The sequence below is a fragment of the Gigantopelta aegis genome, chromosome 6, assembly GCF_016097555.1.
Source record: "Gigantopelta aegis isolate Gae_Host chromosome 6, Gae_host_genome, whole genome shotgun sequence".
Lineage (NCBI taxonomy): Eukaryota > Metazoa > Mollusca > Gastropoda > Neomphalida > Peltospiridae > Gigantopelta > Gigantopelta aegis.
This window is the reverse complement of record NC_054704.1, coordinates 319716-345399: the sequence shown is the minus strand read 5'-3', so window position 1 is coordinate 345399 and position 25684 is coordinate 319716. Positions and strand designations below refer to the sequence as shown.

Genomic DNA, 25684 nt, shown 5'->3' with positions numbered 1-25684 from the left:
GTGTACTGCTGCTCCTACCACAACCAGTTCCACGTGTGGTATATTACAAGCTGTGTACTGCTCCTACCACAATCAGTGCTACATGATTGTACTCCCCACCACAACCAGTTCCACGTGTCGTATATTACAAGCTGTGTACTGCTCCTACCACAACCAGTTCCACGTGTGGTGTATTTCAAGCTGTGTACTGCTCCTACCACAATCAGTGCTACATGATTGTACTGCCCACCACAACCAATTCCACGTGCGGTATATTACAAGCTGTGTACTGCTCCTACCACAATCAGTGCTACATGATTGTACTGCCCACCACAACCAGTTCCATATGTCGTATATTACAAGCTGTGTACTGCTCCTACTACAATCAGTGCTACATGATTGTACTCCCCACCACAACCAGTTCCACGTGTGGTATATTACAAGCTGTGTACTGCTCAAGCTGTGTACTGCTCCTACCACAATCAGTGCTACATGATTGTACTGCCCACCACAACCACCACGTATAACCAGTTCACATGATTGTACTGCCCACCACAACCAGTGTGGTATATTACAAGCTGTGTACTGCTCCTACCACAATCAGTGCTACATGATTGTACTGCCCACCACAACCAGTTCCATATGTCGTATATTACAAGCTGTGTACTGCTCCTACCACAACCAGTTCCACGTGTGGTGTATTTCAAGCTGTGTACTGCTCCTACCACAATCAGTGCTACATGATTGTACTGCCCACCACAACCAGTTCCATATGTCGTATATTACAAGCTGTGTACTGCTCCTACAATCAGTGCTACATGATTGTACTCCCCACCACAACCAGTTCCACGTGTCGTATATTACAAGCTGTGTACTGCTCCTACCACAATCAGTGCTACATGATTGTACTCCCCACCACAACCAGTTCCACGTGTCGTATATTACAAGCTGTGTACTGCTCCTACCACAACCAGTTCCACGTGTGGTGTATTTCAAGCTGTGTACTGCTCCTACCACAATCAGTGCTACATGATTGTACTGCCCACCACAACCAGTTCCACGTGTGGTATATTACAAGCTGTGTACTGCTCCTACCACAATCAGTGCTACATGATTGTACTGCCCACCACAACCAGTTCCACGTGTCAATAATTACAAGCTGTGTACTGCTCCTACCACACCATCAGTGCTACATGATTGTACTGTACCCCACCACAACCAGTTCCACGTGTCGTATATTACAAGCTGTGTACTGCTCCTACCACAATCAGTGCTACATGATTGTACTCCCCACCACAACCAGTTCCATATGTCGTATATTACAAGCTGTGTACTGCTCCTACCACAACCAGTTCCACGTGTGGTGTATTTCAAGCTGTGTACTGCTCCTACCACAATCAGTGCTACATGATTGTACTGCCCACCACAACCAGTTCCACGTGTGGTATATTACAAGCTGTGTACTGCTCCTACCACAATCAGTGCTACATGATTGTACTGTACCCCACACACCAGTTCCACGTATATTACAAGCTGTGTACTGCTCCTACCACAACCAGTTCCACGTGTGGTATATTACAAGCTGTGTACTGCTCCTACCACAATCAGTGCTACATGATTGTACTGCCCACCACAACCAGTTCCAGTGCGTATATTACATGCTGTGTACTGTATACCACAACCAGCTGTGTATATTACAAGCTGTGTACCACAATCAGTGCTACATGATTGTACTGCCCACCACAACCAGTTCCACGTGTCGTATATTACACTGCTCCTACCACAATCAGTGTACATGATTGTACTCCCACCACAACCAGTTCCACGTGTCGTATATTACAAGCTGTGCTACATGATTGTACTCCCCACCACAACCAGTTCCACGTGTGGTATATTACAAGCTGTGTACTGCTCCTACCACAATCAGTGCTACATGATTGTACTGTACTGCTCCCACCACAACCAGTTCCACGTGTGGTATATTACAAGCTGTGTACTGCTCCTACCACAATCAGTGCTACATGATTGTACTGCCCACCACAACCAGTTCCATATGTCGTGTCGTATATTACAAGCTGTGTACTGCTCCTACCACAACCAGTTCCACGTGTGGTGTATTTCAAGCTGTGTACTGCTCCTACCACAATCAGTGCTACATGATTGTACTGCCCACCACAACCAGTTCCACGTGTGGTATATTACAAGCTGTGTACTGCTCTACCACAATCAGTGCTACATGATTGTACTGCTCCACCACAACCAGTTCCACGTGTCTGTGTATTACAAGCTGTGTACTGCTCCTACCACAACAGTGCTACATGTGGTGTACTCCCCACCATGTATATTTGTACTGCCCACCACAACCAGTTCCATGTGTCGTATATTACAAGCTGTGTACTGCTCCTACCACAATCAGTGCTACATGATTGTACTCCCCACCACAACCAGTTCCACGTGTCGTATATTACAAGCTGTGTACTGCTCCTACCACAACCAGTTCCACGTGTGGTGTATTTCAAGCTGTGTACTGCTCCTACCACAATCAGTGCTACATGATTGTACTGCCCACCACAACCAGTTCCACGTGTGGTATATTTCAAGCTGTGTACTGCTCCTACCACAATCAGTGCTACATGATTGTACTGCCCACCACAACCAGTTCCATATGTCGTATATTACAAGCTGTGTACTGCTCCTACCACAATCAGTGCTACATGATTGTACTCCCCACCACAACCAGTTCCACGTGTGGTATATTACAAGCTGTGTACTGCTCCTACTACAATCAGTGCTACATGATTGTACTCCCCACCACAACCAGTTCCACGTGTGGTATATTACAAGCTGTGTATATTACAAGCTGTGTACTGCTCCTACCACAATCAGTGCTACATGATTGTACTGCCCACCACAACCAGTTCCATATGTCGTATATTACAAGCTGTGTACTGCTCCTACCACAATCAGTGCTACATGATTGTACTCCCCACCACAACCAGTTCCATATGTCGTATATTACAAGCTGTGTACTGCTCCTACCACAATCAGTGCTACATGATTGTACTCCCCACCACAACCAGTTCCACGTGTCGTATATTACAAGCTGTGTACTGCTCCTACCACAACCAGTTCCACGTGTGGTGTATTTCAAGCTGTGTACTGCTCCTACTACAATCAGTGCTACATGATTGTACTCCCCACCACAACCAGTTCCACGTGTGGTATATTACAAGCTGTGTACTGCTCCTACCACAATCAGTGCTACATGATTGTACTGCCCACCACAACCAGTTCCACGTGTGGTATATTTCAAGCTGTGTACTGCTCCTACCACAATCAGTGCTACATGATTGTACTCCCCCCCACACCACAACCAGTTCCACGTGTCGTATATTACAAGCTGTGTACTGCTCCTACCACAATCAGTGCTACATGATTGTACTCCCCACCACAACCAGTTCCACGTGTGGTATATTGCTGTGTATATTACAAGCTGTGTACTGCTCCTACCACAACCAGTTCCACGTGTGGTATATTACAAGCTGTGTACTGCTCCTACTCCCCACAATCAGTGCTACATGATTGTACTGCCCACCACAACCAGTTCCACGTGCTGGTATATTACAAGCTGTGTACTGCTCCTACCACAACCAGTTCCACGTGTGGTATATTACAAGCTGTGTACTGCTCCTACCACAATCAGTGCTACATGATTGTACTGCCCACCACAACCAGTTCCACGTGTGGTATATTACAAGCTGTGTACTGCTCCTACCACAATCAGTGCTACATGATTGTACTGCCCACCACAACCAGTTCCACGTGTGGTATATTACAAGCTGTGTACTGCTCCTACCACAATCAGTGCTACATGATTGTACTGTCCACCACAACCAGTTCCATGTGTGGTATATTACAAGCTGTGTACTGCTCCTACTACAATCAGTGCTACATGATTGTACTCCCCACCACAACCAGTTCCACGTAAAAATGTTATTAAAAATTCAGCCAAATTGATCAACGCTGATTTTGTTACGGATCTTCTAGGGCAGTGGCGATCCTTTTGAGGACGAGTGCCTAATAGTGGATCATGGAAGCAATAACAATTGCCTAACATCCTTTCGATTCTGCCTTGTGCAGAGATACGATATGATTTGACATACGATTTTGTCCTAAATGCATATTTTGGCATTGAAAATACGCTATAACGTTTTTCACAAAAACAATTTCATTGTAAATAAAAAATTAAAAAGTTGACATCAGATTACATCTTCTTGTTATAGGGATAAAGGATCAAATATATTAAAACAATTGTACAGGCAGTTCTGCCTTTAGATTCCCAGTATTGGTATCAGTTACTAGTGACAATTCAGTTGGTTGTCCTAGCTTTCTGACTTCAAACCTGTATTAAAAATGAAATTTAAACTGTATACTTTGATAGTAATTTGTTAAAAATATATTTAGTTTTGCATTGAAAAGGGTTTTTTAAATATTGCTGTTAAAATGTTGTCAGCTTACATGAATGTTGTAATATTTTTATGTTGTTAGTTCTACCATGGGAGGATGGTCTTGATGTGATGTGTGTTTTAGTAGTTATAGTTATACTATTTTCCTGTTGTTAGTTCTACTATGGGGAGGATGATCTTGATGTGTTGTGTGTTTTAGTAGTTATAGTTATACTATTTTCCTGTTGTTAGGTCTACTATGGGGAGGATGATCTTGATGTGTTGTGCATTTTAGTAGTTATTGTTATAAATTCTATTTTCCTGTTGTTAGGTCTACTATGGGAAGGATGGTCTTGATGTGTTGTGTGTTTTAGTAGTCATTGTTATAAATACTATTTTCCTGTTCTTCTACTATGGGGAGGATGGTTGTGATGTGTTGTGTGTTTTAGTAGTTATTGTTATACTATTTTCCTGTTGTTAGGTCTACTATGGGAAGGATGGTCTTGATGTGTTGTGTGTTTTAGTAGTCATTGTTATAAATACTATTTTCCTGTTGTTAATTCTATTATGGGCAGGATGGTCTTCATGTGTTGTGTGTTTTAGTAGTTATTGTTATACTATTTTCCTGTTGTTAGTTCTACTATGGGGAGGATGGTCTTGATGTGATGAAGACCCCGTTCCTCACTCCCAAACAGTTTCCCTTCCTCGTGTGGAACAGAAATGCACTGGATGAGGTTATCGTATCTGACAATCCCAGAAGCCTAAGAGCCATTAAGAAAATTAATAAGAAGGTATTTTTAAAAGTAACATAATTTGTTACATTGCATTATATTACAAGAAGGTATTATGTCACTCTATTAGAATTTAGAAACTACACAAAGATATTTTAGCATTATTCTTTTGATAAGCTAACCAGTAATAAAGCAGTTATTTAAAGACTATTATTTTGTAGAAGAAAATGAAACGTATAATATGTAGATCATTTGATTTGGTTCAGATTCATAAAACAAAATGTGGTATATTGGTTCGCATATTTGTCTTCTTATTACACAGGAATTATGCGAAAGTGACTATGTAGTCATTTGGATGGCAGCATGCAGTTTGGTTGAACTTGTCTTGAATTTTTCTGTTTAATTTATTGATCATGCTTTACCCATGCTTTATGTGAAGATATTAACTGTTGAAAAATGCAGCAATAGAACATTATGACTGTATGTTCTGTTCTCAGATAAACAGCTGGAAGAAGAAAGAAGCCAAACGCAGCAGTGACGGTTCTAGGAGTTCTGGTTTCCTCAGGTTCTACAGAGAGCGAGCATCCGACCTGACAGGCAATACTGACAGAAATACGATTATTCTGGGTTCCGGTCGAATCCCAGCAGCTAGGACGCTGGAGAAGGCTTGGTTCGCGCTGTCTGCCGACGAGAGACGCAGGTCGGGCTTCTCATTGGCTTATTTATTTATCACTGTTTTCATTGGTTTGTTCATTGCATTATTTCATTGGTTTATTTGTCTATTGCTGTGTTTTCATTGGTTTGTTATTTTCATTGGTTTATTTGTCTATTACTGTTTTCATTGGTTTGTTTATTACATTATTTTCATTGGTTTATTTGTCTATTACTGTGTTTTCATAGGTTTGTTTATTACATTATTTTCATTGGTTTATTTGTCTATTACTGTGTTTTCATTGGTTTGTTTATTACATCATTTTCATTGGTTTATTTGTCTATTACTGTGTTTTCATTGGTTTATTTGTCTATTACTGTGTTTTCATTGGTTTATTTGTCTATTACTGTGTTTTCATTGGGGTTTTTATCTCATATTATGTCATAGGTTTATGTATTTATTACATTGTTCGTCAGTGTGATAATTTCTGACCTGTTTTATCATACACTCAGTAAGAACATCCTAAAATTAACTGTTTGTTGTTGCCACTCATTCATCATATATTAATTATAATAATGATAGTCTACCTTAGAGTTTTTTTAAGATTTGTTTGGTTTTGTTTAGAGACTTGTGTTTTGTTTTGAGACTCGCTTTATGCACCATCAATCTAGGATCGATCCCTGTCGGTGGTCCCATTGGGCTATTTCTCGTTCCAGCCAGTGCACCACGACTGGTATATCAAAGACCATGGTATGTGCTATCTTGTCTGTGGGATGGTGCATATAAAAGCTCCCTTGCTACTAATGGAAAAATGTAGCTCTAAGACTAAATGTCAAAATGACTAAATGTTTGATATCCAATAGCCGATGATTAATAAGTCAATGCGGTCTATTGGTGTCGTTAAACAAAGCCAACTTTAGCTTTGTTTTAAGACTTGTGGTTTGTTTTCAGATACAGCCGACACTGTCAACGATGCCCGGACCCAGTGATGTCCGTGTATAAACCGTCCGAACACCCGACCGTCCTATCAGAGAAAATACCAGACTTGCTCGAAGAGTTTGATGAGGATCACTTTACTAAGGTTATTCCTGGATGGTGTTTGATATTTTAAATATTATCTACTAGATAGTAGATAATATAATATACAACTGGGTTTTTTCTTCGTGACCTCATTTTCTTTCTCTCCTTTGATGTTTGGCATTTTCCCCCATTCTAACATTTATCTTTAAATTGGTTTCTTATCCAGCTCCACCTCCCAGTCCTTATCTCATTTTGACCAGTTCTTGTCTCTTGTAGCCACTTCTGACACACAGCTTAATACTAACCTATTTGTTGGTGTTTCTAATTTTCCCTCAGTTTTATTATAATTTGTCTTGTGATTGCACATGAACTCTGTTGATGGCGATGTCAGAGGCCGGGCCTGACACATCTGAAGCCGACTACAAGCAATATATTTGGCAACAGAACTATTTTGGAATCATTTAATTTTAAAGTTTTTTTAAGCAGTATGATTTCTATAAAAAAAAGTTAAAATATACTTACCTTGATTTTTGTATTCTGCAAAATGTTAAAATATACTTACCTTGATTTTTGTATTGTTTCTTTGGTACATTTTCCACAGCTCTTTACGCTATTTATGGTTTTTACTTTTAAATGGAAGTAATCATATTGTCACGTCAAGAGTGACCAAGGGCTCTTAATCACACAATTTCCCAACAGAAAACAAAAACAAATAATTTTACATTTGTATTTCACCAAGAATCAATAAATAATTATTAATCTTAATATTTAGTTGTGGTTTATAAACAATTCACTGGAAATAAGGTAATACTGTTCATATATAATAACACCAGGCACCAAGCACCAGTAAATTATCAGTCTCTGGAATAGAGAACCCTTTCAAATACGTGTAACCAAGTCCAGGTCAAGTTCATCAACAGTGTTGCTTTGTACTTGCAACCCTCGACTCGCCGTCACTCTGTTCCATAAATAAGGCCATCTATAGTGTCAGTCAACGGTGACACCAGAAGCTGCTGGTAACCATTATCACCCCAACTCAATAAATCCGACCGTCGCTCTTCCACTATCAACGAGGCCATCGGTATCAGTCCCCACGGTGACGCAACAAGCTGCTGGTAACCCATCATCACCCCGGCTCACAATAATACACCTGACCTGACAATAAAAACATGGTAAATAATACAATTGCCATGATTACACCATAATAAAGTAACTAAACCTTGATTTACAGGATTTTGGCATATAACCTGGTTTCCACAAAAAATATCTATTTCCAGTGCTTTTCATTGGCCATTTATTAGTGCAACCTATTTACAAAACACTACGGCCAATTCTTATTTAATACACTATGTCCATTAACTATACATGTACAAAGTTGTCAACTATTAAAATTACATTATACAACCATTTTTACTTTAACCAGTGTTAACAATTATTACTATAAGTATACATACAATATTTACTGCTAAACTATACAATTTCCTAACAAATTACAGCCCTTTCCTTAATATACAAGTTAAAATAAAATACTTACAACATAATGCAACTCCAAGTATAATATAATATAAACATAGATACATAACAAAACCCTACTTACCCCAGCTGTTCACAGGAAACCTCTCTTGTTCCAAAACGTGACACGTGTCCACACACCATGTATCACTGCCCGTGCACCGTGTGCATCACAGCTCTGGGTTCCCCTAACAATAGCACTGACCAGCACTTTTAACCAAGTGTCAACAAGAATGGACTAGTCCACAATCACGCTGTGCCACTGCAGACCAAACCATTGCAAGTGCTAGGGTATTTGACTGCACGTGTGAAAAGGTACCATATGACAACTGCGAGTAATAGGCTAAATAAAATATTCAAATAATCTACACAACCGATACTCCACAACTTATGTACAATAAAATATGGTTGTGACATTACCTTCCCCCCAAAAGAAGTGCAAAGCACTTTGCAACTACACAACCTATTTTATATCACTATATTCACAATCTACTCAAGCAATCTGCCCCAACATTTTCTGACCCTTTTATAGCAACAATCTGAAACCTGTATGGTTGTAACACCAAAGCCCAATGCATTAGTCTTGCATTTGCACATTTTGATTTGTTCAGATACACTAAAGGCTGATGATCTGTTTCTAAAATAAACTCACGACCATACAAATACCTTTGAAATTTCTGTATAGCCCACACAATAGCTAAACATTCTTTCTCAACTGTGGCATAGTGAGTTTCTGCTTTCTTGTACTTTCGACTAGCATAAGCTATTGGCATTTTTATACACTCATCCATTTGTGACAAAACTGCCCCAATTCCATTCTCCGAAGCATCGGTCTGTAGAATGAAAGTTTTATCCACATCTGGCAATTTTAAGATAGGAAACCTAGTAAGAGCATTTTTCAATGTATGAAAAGCATTTTCTTGTGCTTGTTCCCATACAATCTTATTTGGTTGTCCTTTCCTGGTTAGGTCTGTCAAAGGAGTAGCAATGCTTGCAAAATTTGGAATGAATTTTCGATAAAACCCAACTAGTCCCAAAAATGATTTTACCTGTTTCTTTGTCTCCGGTTGTTTAGCCTCTTTAATAGCTTTGACCTTATCTAGCACTGGTTCCAGCTTTTCATTTCCCACTATGTGTCCTAGACATTCCAAACTTTGAAAACCAATGTAGCACTTACTTGGCTTTGCAGTCAGATTTGCATGTCTTAACCTAATCAGCAGCTCTTTCAACACCTGCATATGTTCTCCAAAAGTGGTGGTGTAGATAATTATATCATCTATGAAATTATCAATATTTTGCATATCTTGCAGAAGTTTTCTCATCAGTCTACTAAAACTAGCAGGTGCATTTACCAATCCGAATGGCATAACTTTGAACTGAAACAATCCCATGGGGGTTTGAAAAGCGGTTAATCCTTTCGCGCTTTCTGTCAGTGGTAGCTGCCAATAGCCCTTTGACAAATCCAGTTTACTTATATACCTACATCCATTCAATTTGGCAAAGATCTCGTCTGCATTTGGCATTGGTTCAGCATCGAAAATGGTAATTTTGTTCAACCTCCTGAAATCTATGCAAAATCTATTAGTCCCATCTTTCTTTTTGACAATGACTATGGGTGATGAATATGGACTATCTGAATATTCAATAATATCCATCTGTAACATACTCCTTACCTCATCATCGACCACGTCACGCATTGCAAAAGGCAAAGGATAGGGTTTAACTCTAACTGGAGTATCTGATAACAGTCTGATGTCATGACTTGCCAAACTGGTATACCCTGGCGAATCTGACAAAACATCAGAATATTCATACAACAATTTCCTTACCTCTTGAATTTGATCCCAAGCCAAACCTGAGTTCACCTTTACCTCATTCGGACCCTGGGCGATTCTTACACTCGGAGGTTCAACCAATCCATCATGACTTTCAATACCCTCGTCTGTCTGAAGATCTATGACAGCAACGTTAACTAATGCTAACACACCATCCTGGTTTTCTCTCTGAACATAATGCTTCAACATGTTCGCATGGAATGTTTTGATCTTCCTGTTCACTTCTAACCGATAGTCTACATTCCCCAACTTTTCCTTAATGGTATAAGGTCCCTTCCATTGCATGGTTAGTTTATTGTTATCTGTTGGCAGTAACACTAAAACCTTTTCACCCACCTTCATATTTCTCTGTCTTGCTTTCTTGTTGTAATAGTATTTGTGTCTCCTGGCAGATTTTTCCAAGTTTTCTTTCGCCATCTGACGTGTTAATTCAAGTCTTTCCCGGAGATCAATCACATACTGATATGTTGACCGTACCTGATCATCCTGTACTTCCTTTGTCCATAATTCTTTGAGGATTGACATTGGTCCCCTGACTGAATGACCATAAACCAATTCGAATGGTGAAAACCCCAAACTCTCCTGAGGCACTTCACGATATGCAAAGAGAACTGCACTCAAATACTTATCCCAGTCTTGTGGACGCTCGGCACATAATCGTTTCAACATCTGCTTCAAAGTACCGTTAAACCGTTCAACCAACCCATTGCACAATGGGTGGTATGGCGTCGTAGTAAGTTGTTTCAAAGAAATCAATCTACTTACCTCTGACATAAGTGTGGAAGTGAACTGTGTACCCATATCGGTCAACATCTCTCTTGGAACACCTATTCGACAAAATATGTCTACCAAGGCTTCCGCCACTCTTTCAGCTTCGATACCTTTCAAAGCAACGGCTTCCGGATACCTTGTAGCATAGTCAACTAAGGTTAAGATATACCTGTTGCCTTTTTCTGTTGCAGGTTTAAGTGGACCCACCAAATCTACAGCCACTCGTTTAAAAGGTTCATCAATAAGAGGCATTTGCTCCAGTGGAACTTTACATACTCTACCTTTTGTGATAGTCCGTTGACAAATATCACATGACTGACAGAACCTTTTTCCTTCCGCTTGCACTCCTGGCCAGAAAAACTCCGCTAATATTCTACTTACTGTGCGTTTTGTTCCCAAATGGCCAGACATTATCGATTCATGAGCAAGTTTCAGCACCTTAGTTCTGTATGGCTGAGGAACAATGAATTGGGTGAAAGTCTTACCATTCTCCACCTTAGAAGATTTGAACTTACGGTACAGTAACCCTTGTTTCTTGTAAAACAGTGCCCTGTTCTGTGAAAGCTGACCCTTCTCTGCAAGCACAAATAATTTCCTCAATGTAGGATCGTCCTCCTGTGCCTTCTTCATCTCATCTATTGTTGTAGGTGTTCTTTCCTTCAGAAATAAAGCTAGTTCTCTGTTACAAATTTGTACAAACTGATCACGCATTATGACATCAAACAAGGCTTTAAAAGTATGCTCAGTCTTGGACATCTCTAACCATCTTCTCAAATAACTTGCTAACCTAACTGAAAACTGTTGGAAAGTCTCACCTGTCTCAGGTTTTCCAGTTCTGAATTTCAGCCTGAAGCCATCTTCCGTCAAGTCATATCTTTTAAGTAATGCTTCTTTCAAATTGTTATAGTTAAGAGCTTGTTCACTTGGCATCGATGCATAAACATCTAAAGCCCTACCTTTCAACAAAGCACTCAGATGAGTAGCCCACATCTCAGTTGGCCACTTTTGAACTTCCGCATATCTCTCAAATCGTCTAAGATAACTGTCCATGTCATCCTTACCATCCTCAAAAGCAGGAATTTTAGGCCCTTTAGGTACATTCTGAAAAACCACATTTCCCTTGCCACTTAACTCTGCCTGTTTTTGTAATAATTCCAACTGATGTTCATGATCAATTTGTTTAGCTTTTATTTCTAATTCTAATTTTTCCAAAGCTAACTTATACTCACGTTCCTCCCTTTCCTTTTCCAAAGCTAACTTATACTCACGTTCCTCCCTTTCCTTTTCTCTTTGAGCTACCCGTTCCTCTCGCTGTTGTGCCTCCATTTCCTTTTCTCTTTGAGCTGCCCGTTCCTCTCGTTGCTGTGCTTGCTGCTCTCTAACAAATTCTCTTAACGACTCACCCTCGTACCCTAGTAGCTCTCCTTGCTCCATTAATTCCTTAAGCGAGTCCATATTAAACTAGCCTAAGTAAACACTGCCTATTGGTTAAAATATAACTTCCCTTCAGAAGTACCCAGCACTAAGTTCAACCCAGAATACTATACTACCCTAAAGTTAAACAATACAACCAAAACTCGCAGTGTCAACACTATCCCGTTCACACAAACAGCAAATGTATACTTACCCGTTTATTGTAAACCAAAAATCCTTGGAACAGAGACTGGTGCCTGAACAACTGGGGTCCGTATTTTCTCCCAAACCAGTTCTACCATTCCCAACTCAGAGTTCCATCAGTTGCACTAAACAAACAAAAAAAGAAACCAAAAATATATAATTACTAGAAAAATACAAAAATACATATACTCATATACTGCTAATCTGTCAAGAAATCGTGAGATCAAGAATCCCACTTCTGACACCAAAATGTCACGTCAAGAGTGACCAAGGGCTCTTAATCACACAATTTCCCAACAGAAAACAAAAACAAATAATTTTACATTTGTATTTCACCAAGAATCAATAAATAATTATTAATCTTAATATTTAGTGGTGGTTTATAAACAATTCACTGGAAATAAGGTAATACTGTTCATATATAATAACACCAGGCACCAAGCACCAGTAAATTATCAGTCTCTGGAATAGAGAACCCTTTCAAATACGTGTAACCAAGTCCAGGTCAAGTTCATCAACAGTGTTGCTTTGTACTTGCAACCCTCGACTCGCCGTCACTCTGTTCCATAAATAAGGCCATCTATAGTGTCGGTCAACGGTGACACCAGAAGCTGCTGGTAACCATTATCACCCCAACTCAATAAATCCGACCGTCACTCTTCCACTATCAACGAGGCCATCGGTATCAGTCCCCACGGTGACGCAACAAGCTGCTGGTAACCCATCATCACCCCGGCTCACAATAATACACCTGACCTGACAATAAAAACATGGTAAATAATACAATTGCCATGATTACACCATAATAAAGTAACTAAACCTTGATTTACAGGATTTTGGCATATAACCTGGTTTCCACAAAAAATATCTATTTCCAGTACTTTTCATTGGCCATTTATTAGTGCAACCTATTTACAAAACACTACGGCCAATTCTTATTTAATACACTATGTCCATTAACTATACATGTACAAAGTTGTCAACTATTAAAATTACATTATACAACCATTTTTACTTTAACCAGTGTTAACAATTATTACTATAAGTATACATACAATATTTACTGCTAAACTATACAATTTCCTAACAAATTACAGCCCTTTCCTTAATATACAAGTTAAAATAAAATACTTACAACATAATGCAACTCCAAGTATAATATAATATAAACATAGATACATAACAAAACCCTACTTACCCCAGCTGTTCACAGGAAACCTCTCTAGTTCCAAAACGTGACACGTGTCCACACACCATGTATCACTGCCCGTGCACTGTGTGCATCACAGCTCTGGGTTCCCCTAACAATAACACTGACCAGCACTTTTAACCAAGTGTCAACAAAAATGGACTAGTCCACAATCACGCTGTGCCACTGCAGACCAAACCATTGCAAGTGCTAGGGTATTTGACTGCACGTGTGAAAAGGTACCATATGACAACTGCGAGTAATAGGCTAAATAAAATATTCAGATAATCTACACAACCGATACTCCACAACTTATGTACAATAAAATACGGTTGTGACATATTGATGTACTTAACTTGTTTGACACCCAATGGCCAATCTCTGTTTTTGTGCTGGGGTGTCGGTTAACATCCATTCATTCAGTCATTTGACAGTAAAACAAAGCCATACCAAGGTGAAACAGTGGTTGTGTACATAATTACACACACACACACACAGACACAGACACATATACACAAACACACACATATACACAAACACACACAAACACGTTTCATCTTTTTTCTTTCTTTGTTTGAAAATCAACATTTTAATAACATCATCCATCCCTATCCATTTATGTGTTGTTTATTACACACTACCCACAGTTCATGTTTCCCTCTGGTGTAGATTCTGAAGCAATGTCCTAGTCACACTGTGGAAGATTTCCAGGTGCAGGATTTCCGAGATATGTTGATGGGGAAGGTACTCAGGTCTATGGCAGAACCGGGGGAAGCAGTTGGGCTGTTGTGTGCACAGGTAAGTATCATTTATATAACAGATGATGAGCAAATAACAGATAAATATCATTTATATAACAGATGATGAGCAAATAACAGATAAATATCATTTATATAACAGATGATGAGCAAATAACAGATAAATATCATTTATAATAACAGATGATGAGCAAATAACAGATAAATATCATTTATATAACATGATGAGCAAATAACAGATAAATATCATTTATATAACAGATGATGAGCAAATAACAGGTAAATATCATTTATAATAACAGATGATGAACAAATAACAGGTAAATATCATTTATATAACAGATAATGAGCAAATAACAGGTAAATATCACCTGTAAAACATACGAAAGGTAAATATAATTTATATAACAGATAATGAGCAAATAACAGGTAAATATCACCTGTAAAACATAGAAAAAGTAAATATAATTTATATAACAGATAATGAGCAAATAACAGGTAAATATCACCTGTAAAACATAGAAAAGGTAAAAATTACTTTCCTTGAAATAGTCTCAGGGGAATGATAGGGAGGGATAATGACAGCTACCCTTTTTTAAAGTAGTCTGAGGTGAGTGATAGGGAGGGATAATGACAGCTGCCCTTTTTAAAAGTAGTCTGAGGTGAGTAATAGGGAGGGATAATGACAGCTACCCTTTTTTAAAAGTAGTCTGAGGTGAGTAATAGGGAGGGATAATGACAGCTGCCCTTTTTTAAAGTAGTCTGAGATGAGTAATAGGGAGGGATAATGACAGCTGCCCTTTTTTAAAGTAGTCTGAGGTGAGTAATAGGGAGGGATAATGACAGCTGCCCTTTTTTAAAGTAGTCTGAGGTGAGTGATAGGGAGGGATAATGACAGCTGCCCTTTTTTAAAGTAGTCTGAGGTGAGTAATAGGGAGGGATAATGACAGCTACCCTTTTTTAAAAGTAGTCTGAGGTGAGTAATAGGGAGGGATAATGACAGCTGCCCTTTTTTAAAGTAGTCTGAGGTGAGTAATAGGGAGGGATAATGACAGCTGCCCTTTTTTAAAAGTAGTCTGAGGTGAGTAATAGGGAGGGATAATGACAGCTGCCCTTTTTTAAAGTAGTCTGAGGTGAGTAATAGGGAGGGAGAGTGACAGCTGCCCTTTTTTAAAGTAGTCTGAGGTGAGTAATAGGGAGGGATAATGACAGCTGCCCTTTTTTAAAGTAGTCTGAGGTGAGTAATAGGGTGGGATAATTACAGTTAGCCTTTTTGAAAGTAGTCTGAGGTGAGTAATAGGGAGGGAGAGTGATAGGGAGGGATAATGACAGCTACCCTTTTTAAAGTAGTCTGAGGTGAGTAATAGGGAGGGAGAGTGATAGGGAGGGATAATGACAGTTAGCCTTTTTAAAGTAGTCTGAGGTGAGTAATAGGGAGGGAGAGTGATAGGGATGGATAATGACAGTTAGCCTTTTTAAAGTAGTCTGAGGTGAGTAATAGGGAGGGAGAGTGATAGGGAGGGATAATGACAGTTAGCCTTTTTAAAGTAGTCTGAGGTGAGTAATAGGGAGGGATAATGACAGCTGCCCTTTTTAAAAGTAGTCTGAGGTGAGTAATAGGGAGGGATAATGACAGCTGCCCTTTTTTAAAGTAGTCTGAGGTGAGTAATAGGGTGGGATAATTACAGTTAGCCTTTTTGAAAGTAGTCTGAGGTGAGTAATAGGGAGGGAGAGTGATAGGGAGGGATAATGACAGCTACCCTTTTTAAAGTAGTCTGAGGTGAGTAATAGGGAGGGAGAGTGATAGGGAGGGATAATGACAGTTAGCCTTTTTAAAGTAGTCTGAGGTGAGTAATAGGGAGGGAGAGTGATAGGGATGGATAATGACAGTTAGCCTTTTTAAAGTAGTCTGAGGTGAGTAATAGGGAGGGAGAGTGATAGGGAGGGATAATGACAGTTAGCCTTTTTAAAGTAGTCTGAGGTGAGTAATAGGGAGGGATAATGACAGTTAGCCTTTTTGAAAGTAGTCTGAGGTGAGTAATAGGGAGGGATAATTGCAGCTACCCTTTTTTAAAAGTAGTCTGAGGTGAGTAATAGGGAGGGAGAGTGATAGGGAGGGATAGTGACAGCTACCCTTTTTTAAAGTAGTCTGAGGTGAGTAATAGGGAGGGATAATGACAGCTGCCCTTTTTTAAAGTAGTCTGAGGTGAGTAATAGGGTGGGATAATTACAGTTAGCCTTTTTGAAAGTAGTCTGAGGTGAGTAATAGGGAGGGAGAGTGATAGGGAGGGGTAATGACAGCTACCCTTTTTAAAGTAGTCTGAGGTGAGTAATAGGGAGGGAGAGTGATAGGGAGGGATAATGACAGTTAGCCTTTTTAAAGTAGTCTGAGGTGAGTAATAGGGAGGGATAATGACAGTTAGCCTTTTTGAAAGTAGTCTGAGGTGAGTAATAGGGAGGGATAATTGCAGCTACCCTTTTTTAAAAGTAGTCTGAGGTGAGTAATAGGGAGGGAGAGTGATAGGGAGGGATAGTGACAGCTACCCTTTTTTAAAGTAGTCTGAGGTGAGTAATAGGGAGGGATAATGACAGCTGCCCTTTTTTAAAGTAGTCTGAGGTGAGTAATAGGGTGGGATAATTACAGTTAGCCTTTTTGAAAGTAGTCTGAGGTGAGTAATAGGGAGGGAGAGTGATAGGGAGGGATAATGACAGCTACCCTTTTTAAAGTAGTCTGAGGTGAGTAATAGGGAGGGAGAGTGATAGGGAGGGATAATGACAGTTAGCCTTTTTAAAGTAGTCTGAGGTGAGTAATAGGGAGGGAGAGTGATAGGGAGGGATAATGACAGTTAGCCTTTTTAAAGTAGTCTGAGGTGAGTAATAGGGAGGGAGAGTGATAGGGAGGGATAATGACAGTTAGCCTTTTTAAAGTAGTCTGAGGTGAGTAATAGGGAGGGATAATGACAGTTAGCCTTTTTGAAAGTAGTCTGAGGTGAGTAATAGGGAGGGATAATTGCAGCTACCCTTTTTTAAAAGTAGTCTGAGGTGAGTAATAGGGAGGGAGAGTGATAGGGAGGGATAGTGACAGCTACCCTTTTTTAAAGTAGTCTGAGGTGAGTGATAGGGAGGGATAATGACAGCTGCCCTTTTTTAAAGTAGTCTGAGGTGAGTGATAGGGAGGGAGAGTAATAGCTACCCTAAAACAGTGAGATCTGAGTTTTATTTAGATGTCTTTCCAGTTATTAACATTAATAAAATTATCTATATTTTTTTAGTCTGTAAATGACATTATTAAAATGTATATTTTTCCATCTATAAAAAAGCACAATGAAAAGATGTATATTTTCCAGTCTATAGGTGACATTATTAAAATGCTGTATATTTTCCAGTCTATAGGTGACATTATTAAAATTCTGTATATTTTCCAGTCTACAGGTGACATTATTAAAATGCTGTACATTTTCCAGTCTATAGGTGACATTATTAAAATGCTGTATATTTTCCAGTCTATAGGTGAACCATCCACACAGATGACCTTGAACACATTTCACTTTGCTGGACGTGGAGAGATGAACGTGACCCTTGGTATCCCGCGGTTACGGGAGATTATCATGGTAGCTAGTGCAACTCTGAAAACTCCATCAATGGACATTACTGTGCGTGATACAGGCAGCGCCCTCTACCAAGCAAGGAAGTTACAGAAAAAACTCAACAAAGTGGTGTTGTCTCAGGTAATCACAGGTATTTGTGGTGTTGTCTCAGGTAATCACAGATATTTGTGGTGTTGTCTCAGGTAATCACAGGTATTTGTGGTGTTGTCTCAGGTAATCACAGGTATTTGTGGTGTTGTCTCAGGTAATCACAGGTATTTGTGGTGTTGTCTCAGGTAATCACAGGTATTTGTGGTGTTGTCTCAGGTAATCACAGGTATTTGTGGTGTTGTCTCAGGTAATCACAGATATTTGTGGTGTTGTCTCAGGTAATCACAGGTATATGTTCAGATTTAAGGTTACTTCTGCATTACTACAAAACATTATCATCAGCATCACATTCAGCCCTGGCACATAACCACAGAAATCAGCAATGCTGTTAAGATTGCCATGGTGTTTTTAATCTTCCAGAGCATTTATGGCTCCCATGCTGCCCCCCCCCCCCCCCCCCCCCCCCACCTTCCCACAAACTAACATCACTGAATTACACTGCTTCACCTGTGTTCTCAGTGGTTTGAAAATTATTAGGATTTTTTTTCACTCGTCACTTAAAAATAAAACATTTGATAATATAATTATTTTGTGCTGAGTAATGTGTAATACTGCATGTAGTTTTTCTATTAAATACATAATTTTAAATTAATTTTAATTAGGTTCTGCAAGATGTAGAAGTGTCTGAAATGTTGTCCATAAACCACAAGTCCAAATTGTAAGTAGTTTCACTTGTATATCAGTTAATATGTTTTAGAATAAATATTTAGTTGGTGTTTGTGTTCTGTTGTCTACACTATTTATCATTTGACATTATTAAATGTTATTACTGTTGTTATTTTTCTAGGATCAGGGTTTGTACGCGCCTGGAAAACCCTTGAAAATAAACTAATGTATTCCAGTGCTTGAATACCCTTGAAAATCATCTTGCGGTCTGAAAAACCCTTGAAAATGATAATTTGATGTCAAATAAAATATAAACACCTAAAACAGAGGCTTTATTTACTTTATTTAACATGTAATTAAATTATTTGTTTGATTTCCGCAGCACAATCAAATGCCAATCGGCGAGCCAATCGATGTTTACTGGCTCAGTTGACGTGTGAATGTTTGTTCTTTTTTATCCAAGCGACAGCGTCGCCATATTGGAAAAGAAAGTTTGTCACTTTTTGCCGTTGGGTATTTAGCAAGTTCAGGGAGCGTGTCAAGTTAATGAATCTATTGTAAACCCACAAAGATGGTTGGCACTTGCGTGTTTAACGACCTGTGGATACAGGCAGTGAATTATAAGGACTGGTTGGTGCATGGACACGACAAACACAGCGCAAGATGCACCGTTTGTACTCGCAATTTCAGTGTGGCAAACATGGGGGAATCGGTGCTAGACTAGCCCTACCAGATTTTGAGGATGTACATGTATAACAGAGGTAAAGTTTAGTCATAAGTTGTCCACCATTAACTCGGTAAGGTCGTGGAATTTTGGTAAAGTTGACCTGGAAAGTGCTTGAAAAAGCCTTGAATTTTGACTTGTTTTAAGTGTATGAACCCTGTAGGATTAATAAAGTGAGACTTTTGAACAAATTTGCGACTAGATTCGCTGTTCACGTAGAAATTAACAACTAGATTCGCTACTCGTGTAGAAATTAACAACTTGATTTGCTACTCACATGGAAATTAACAACTAGAATCACTACTCACATAGAAATTAACAACTAGATTCGCTACTCACGTAGAAATTAACAACTAGATTAGCTACTCACCTAGAAATTAAGAACTTGATTCGCTACTCACGTAGAAATTAACAACTAGATTAGCTACTCACCTAGAAATTAACAACTTGATTCGCTACTCACCTAGAAATTAACAACTAGATTAGCTACTCACCTAGAAATTAACAAATTGATTCGCTACTCGCCTAGAAATTAACAACTAGATTCGCTGTTCACGTAGAAATTAACAACTAGATTCGCTACTCACGTAGAAATTAACAGCTAGATTCGCTACTCAAGTAGATATAAACAACTACATTCGCTACTCATGTAGATATAAGCAACTAGATTCGCTACTCACGTAGAAATTAACAGCTAGATTCGCTACTGACGTAGAAATTAACAACTAGATTTGCTACTCACATAGAAATTAACAGCTAGATTCGCTACTCGCATAGAATTAACAGCTAGATTCACTACTCATGTAGATATAAACAACTAGATTTGCTACTCATGTAGATATAAACAACTAGATTCCCTACTCACGTAGAAATTAACAACTAGATTTGCTACTCATGTATATATAAGCAACTAGATTCGCTACTCACGTAGAAATTAACAACTAGATTCGCTACTCACGTAGAAATTAACAACTAGATTCGCTACTCAAGTAGAAATTAGAAACTAGAATCGCTACTCACATAGAAATTAACAACTTGATTCGCTACTCACGTAGAAATTAACAACTACATTCGCTACTCACGTAGAAATTAACAACTAGATTCGCTACTCACGTAGAAATTAACAACTAGATTCGCTACTCAAGTAGATATAAACAACTACATTCGCTACTCATGTAGATATAAGCAACTAGATTCGCTACTCACGTAGAAATTAACAGCTAGATTCCGCTACTCACGTAGATATAAACAACTACATTCGCTACTCATGTAGATATAACCAACTAGATTCACTACTCACGTAGAAATTAACAGCTCGATTCGCTACTGACGTAGAAATTAACAACTAGATTCCCTACTCCCTTAGAAATTAAGTAATGTTGTCTCTTGTAGCTGTTGATATAGAGATCAGGTAATGTTGTCTCTTGTAGCTGTTGATATAGAGATCAGGTAATGTTGTCTCTTGTAGCTGTTGATGTGTAGAGATCAGGTAATGTTGTCTCTTGTAGCTGTTGACATAGATATTCAGTAATGTTGTATCTTGTAGCTGTTGATATAGAGATCAGGTAATGTTGTCTCTTGTAGCTGTTGATATAGAGATCAGGTAATGTTGTCTCTTGTAGCTGTTGATATAGAGATCAGGTAATGTTGTCTCTTGTAGCTGTTGATATAGTAATGTTGATCTTGTAGCTGTTGTATAGAATGTTGTCTCTTGTAGCTGTTGTTGAGGTAATAGCTGTTGACATACGATATTCGTAAGAATGTTGTCTCTTGTAGCTGTTGATATAGAGTCAGGTAATGTGTCTCTTGTCTTGTTGATATAGAGATAGCTGTTTCTTGTATTGATATAGAGATCAGGTAATGTTGTCTCTTGTAGCTGTTGATATAGAGATCAGGTAATGTTGTATCTTGTAGCTGTTGATAAAGAGATCAGGTAATATTGTCTCTTGTAGCTGTTGATATAGAGATCAGGTAATATTGTCTCTTGTAGCTGTTGATATAGAGATCAGGTAATATTGTCTCTTGTAGCTGTTGGTATAGAGATCAGGTAATATTGTCTCTTGTAGCTGTTGATATAGAGATTAGGTAATGCAATCTAATTAAAATTAGCTCCACTATTACATGTGGATCTAACAGCAGCCCGTTGGAGCTCATGTCCAGTTGACCTTTTATTCGACCAATCAAAACCTTACTTGCAAAATCATGCCAGTGATTTGAAAAGAATTTGAAAACATTCGGGATTATGCCGAGGGTATACGAAATAATTCGGATGAATTACGAAGTATGCCGGAAACTAATTGCAATATAAAATTTTATATAAAATTTGTTTCAAGACGAAAAAATAAACTGTGATGGTATAGCCATAAAATCTGTTTATACTAGTATACAATCCAAAGTGTATTACTGCACTTTTTCCCCTGTTTTTTCAATGTTGAAATAGACCAACAAGTTCGCCTATTGCATAAAAGTCTCGCCTGATATTTTTAGAATTTGTATGTTCCTGAATAACGCTATAAAAGGCGAAGTGTAATTGGTCGATATTTAAATTGTTATTTATAGATGAAATGTCACCTGGACATGGGAGTCCACACAATGCTGTTAGATCTACTGGCTAGTCCTAGTAGAGCTAATTTTAATTAGATTGTAGGTAATGTTGTCTCTTGTAGCTGTTGACAAAGATATTCAGTAATGTTGTCTCTTGTAGCTGTTGATATAGAGATCAGGTAATGTTGTCTATTGTAGCTGTTGATGTAGAGATTAGGTAATGTTGTCTCTTGTAGCTGTTGACGTAGATATTCAGTAATCTTGTCTCTTGTAGCTGTTGATATAGAGATCAGGTAATGTTGTCTATTGTAGCTGTTGATATAGAAATCAGGTAATGTCTATTGTAGCTGTTGATATAGAGATTAGGTAATGTTGTCTTGTGTAGCTGTTGACATAGAGATTAGGTAATGTTGTCTATTGTAGCTGTTGACATAGATATTCAGTAATGTTGTCTATTGTAGCTGTTGATATAGAGATTAGGTAATGTTGTCTCTTGTAGCTGTTGACGTAGATATTCAGTAATCTTGTCTCTTGTAGCTGTTGATATAGAGATCAGGTAATGTTGTCTATTGTAGCTGTTGATATAGAAATCAGGTAATGTTGTCTATTGTAGCTGTTGATATAGAGATTAAGTAATGTTGTCTATTGTAGCTGTTGATATAGATATTTGGTAATGTTGTCTCTTGTAGCTGTTGATATAGAGATCAGGTAATGTTGTCTATTGTAGCTGTTGATATAGAAATCAGGTAATGTTGTCTATTGTAGCTGTTGATATAGAGATCAAGTAATGTTGTCTATTGTAGCTGTTGATATAGAGATCAGGTAATGTTGTCTATTGTAGCTGTTGGTATAGAAATCAGGTAATGTTGTCTATTGTAGCTGTTGGTATAGATATCAGGTAATGTTGTCTCTTGTAGCTGTTGGTATAGAGATCAGGTAATGTTGTCTATTGTAGCTGTTGATATAGAGATCAGGTAATGTTGTCTATTGTAGCTGTTGATATAGAGATCAGGTAATGTTGTCTATTGTAGCTGTTGATATAGAGATCAGGTAATGTTGTCTATTGTAGCTGTTGGTATAGAAATCAGGTAATGTTGTCTATTGTAGCTGTTGGTATAGAGATTAGGTAATGTTGTCTATTGTAGCTGTTGGTATAGAGATCAGGTAATGTTGTCTATTGTAGCTGTTGGTATAGATATTCAGTAATGTTGTCTATTGTAGCTGTTGACATAGATATTCAGTAATGTTGTCTATTGTAGCTGTTGACATAGATATTCAGTAATGTTGTCTATTGTAGCTGTTGACATAGATATTCAGTAATGTTGTCTATTGTAGCTGTTGACATAGATATTCAGTAATGTTGTCTATTGTAGCTGTTGACATAGATATTCAGTAATGTTGTCTATTGTCTATTGTAAATGTTGACATAACTACATCTTGTAGCTGTTGACTAGTATAGGTAATCCAAAGTGTATTACTGCAGTCAATGTTGTCTCTTGTAGCTGTTGATGTAGAGATCAGGTAATATTGTCTCTTGTAGCTGTTGATATAGAGATCAGGTAATGTTGTCTCTTGTAGCTGTTGACATAGATATTCAGTAATGTTGTCTATTGTAGCTGTTGATATAGATATTCAGTAATGTTGTCTATTGTAGCTGTTGACATAGAGATCAGGTAATGTTGTCTCTTGTAGCTGTTGGTATAGAGATCAGGTAATGTTGTCTCTTGTAGCTGTTGGTATAGAGATCAGGTAATGTTGTCTCTTGTAGCTGTTGACATAGATATTCAGTAATGTTGTCTATTGTAGCTGTTGACATAGATATTCAGTAATGTTGTCTATTGTAGCTGTTGACATAGATATTCAGTAATGTTGTCTCTTGTAGCTGTTGGTATAGAGATCAGGTAATGTTGTCTCTTGTAGCTGTTGATGTAGAGATCAGGTAATATTGTCTCTTGTAGCTGTTGATATAGAGATCAGGTAATGTTGTCTCTTGTAGCTGTTGACATAGAGATTCAGGTAATGTTGTCTATTGTAGCTGTTGATATAGATATTCAGTAATGTTGTCTATTGTAGCTGTTGATGTAGAGATCAGGTAATGTTGTCTCTTGTAGCTGTTGGTATAGAGATCAGGTAATGTTGTCTCTTGTAGCTGTTGATATAGAGATCAGGTAATGTTGTCTCTTGTAGCTGTTGACATAGATATTCAGTAATGTTGTCTATTGTAGCTGTTGACATAGATATTCAGTAATGTTGTCTATTGTAGCTGTTGACATAGATATTCAGTAATGTTGTCTATTGTAGCTGTTGACATAGATATTCAGTAATGTTGTCTATTGTAGCTGTTGACATAGATATTCAGTAATGTTGTCTCTTGTAGCTGTTGATATAGAGATCAGGTAATGTTGTCTCTTGTAGCTGTTGATATAGAGATCAGGTAATGTTGTATCTTGTAGCTGTTGATATAGAGATCAGGTAATGTTGTCTCTTGTAGCTGTTGATATAGAGATCAGGTAATGTTGTCTATTGTAGCTGTTGACATAGATATTCAGTAATGTTGTAGCTATTGTAGGTAATGTTGCTTGTAGCTGTTGACATAGATATTCAGTAATGTTGTCTCTTGTAGCTGTTGATATAGAGATCAGGTAATGTTGTCTCTTGTAGCTGTTGATATAGAGATCAGGTAATGTTGTCTCTTGTAGCTGTTGATATAGAGATCAGGTAATGTTGTCTCTTGTAGCTGTTGATATAGATATTCAGGTAATGTTGTCTCTTGTAGCTGTTGATATAGAGATCAGGTAATGTTGTCTATTGTAGCTGTTGACATAGATATTCAGTAATGTTGTCTCTTGTAGCTGTTGATATAGAGATCAGGTAATGTTGTCTATTGTAGCTGTTGATATAGAGATCAGGTAATGTTGTCTATTGTAGCTGTTGATATAGAGATCAGGTAATGTTGTCTATTGTAGCTGTTGATGATCAGGTAATGTTGTCTCTTGTAGCTGTTGATATAGAGATCAGGTAATGTTGTCTCTTGTAGCTGTTGATATAGAGATCAGGTAATGTTGTCTCTTGTAGCTGTTGATATAGAGATCAGGTAATGTTGTCTCTTGTAGCTGTTGATATAGAGATCAGGTAATATTGTCTCTTGTAGCTGTTGATATAGAGATCAGGTAATATTGTCTCTTGTAGCTGTTGATATAGAGATCAGGTAATGTTGTCTCTTGTAGCTGTTGGTATAGAGATCAGGTAATATTGTCTCTTGTAGCTGTTGATATAGAGATTAGGTAATGCAATCTAATTAAAATTAGCTCCACTATTACATGTGGATCTAACAGCAGCCCGTTGGAGCTCATGTCCAGTTGACCTTTTATTCGACCAATCAAAACCTTACTTGCAAAATCATGCCAGTGATTTGAAAAGAATTTGAAAACATTCGGGATTATGCCGAGGGTATACGAAATAATTCGGATGAATTACGAAGTATTTGGGACGCGAGGCTCTCTCGGACACTGATGAATGGGGACACATCGCCGACCATCGGAC

At 38.3% G+C, this 25684-nt stretch overlaps 2 protein-coding genes across 5 annotated transcripts in view; one reads left to right on the top strand and one right to left on the bottom strand.

Moving 5' to 3' along the window:
• LOC121376369 overlaps nucleotides 1-25684 on the top strand; it is a 114939-nt gene that overhangs the window by 76114 nt on the left and 13141 nt on the right. Inside the window, exons 29-37 of the mRNA XM_041504216.1 lie at nucleotides 792-966; nucleotides 1698-2482; nucleotides 3473-3937; nucleotides 5060-5215; nucleotides 5653-5855; nucleotides 6759-6888; nucleotides 14421-14549; nucleotides 18013-18237; nucleotides 18870-18925. Coding sequence (XP_041360150.1) covers nucleotides 792-966; nucleotides 1698-2482; nucleotides 3473-3937; nucleotides 5060-5215; nucleotides 5653-5855; nucleotides 6759-6888; nucleotides 14421-14549; nucleotides 18013-18237; nucleotides 18870-18925 — 2324 coding nt within the window. The remainder of the gene's footprint in view (nucleotides 1-791; nucleotides 967-1697; nucleotides 2483-3472; nucleotides 3938-5059; nucleotides 5216-5652; nucleotides 5856-6758; nucleotides 6889-14420; nucleotides 14550-18012; nucleotides 18238-18869; nucleotides 18926-25684) is intronic.
• LOC121374100 lies at nucleotides 6904-14398 on the bottom strand. Of its 4 annotated transcripts, none has more exons than XR_005958185.1 (2): nucleotides 8362-14398; nucleotides 6904-7982 (listed from the first exon to the last, which is right to left on the bottom strand). XR_005958185.1 is itself a non-coding variant. In XM_041501027.1 (2 exons), exon 2 carries the CDS (start codon nucleotides 12398-12400, stop codon nucleotides 8822-8824), a length of 3579 nt encoding a protein of 1192 aa, XP_041356961.1. In that variant the 5' UTR covers nucleotides 12401-13318; nucleotides 13761-14398; the 3' UTR covers nucleotides 6905-8821. The 4 variants fall into 4 exon arrangements, 2 of the variants coding, with proteins under 2 accessions (XP_041356961.1, XP_041356959.1); XR_005958186.1 differs by having other exon boundaries at nucleotides 8425-14398; XM_041501027.1 differs by having other exon boundaries at nucleotides 6905-13318; nucleotides 13761-14398.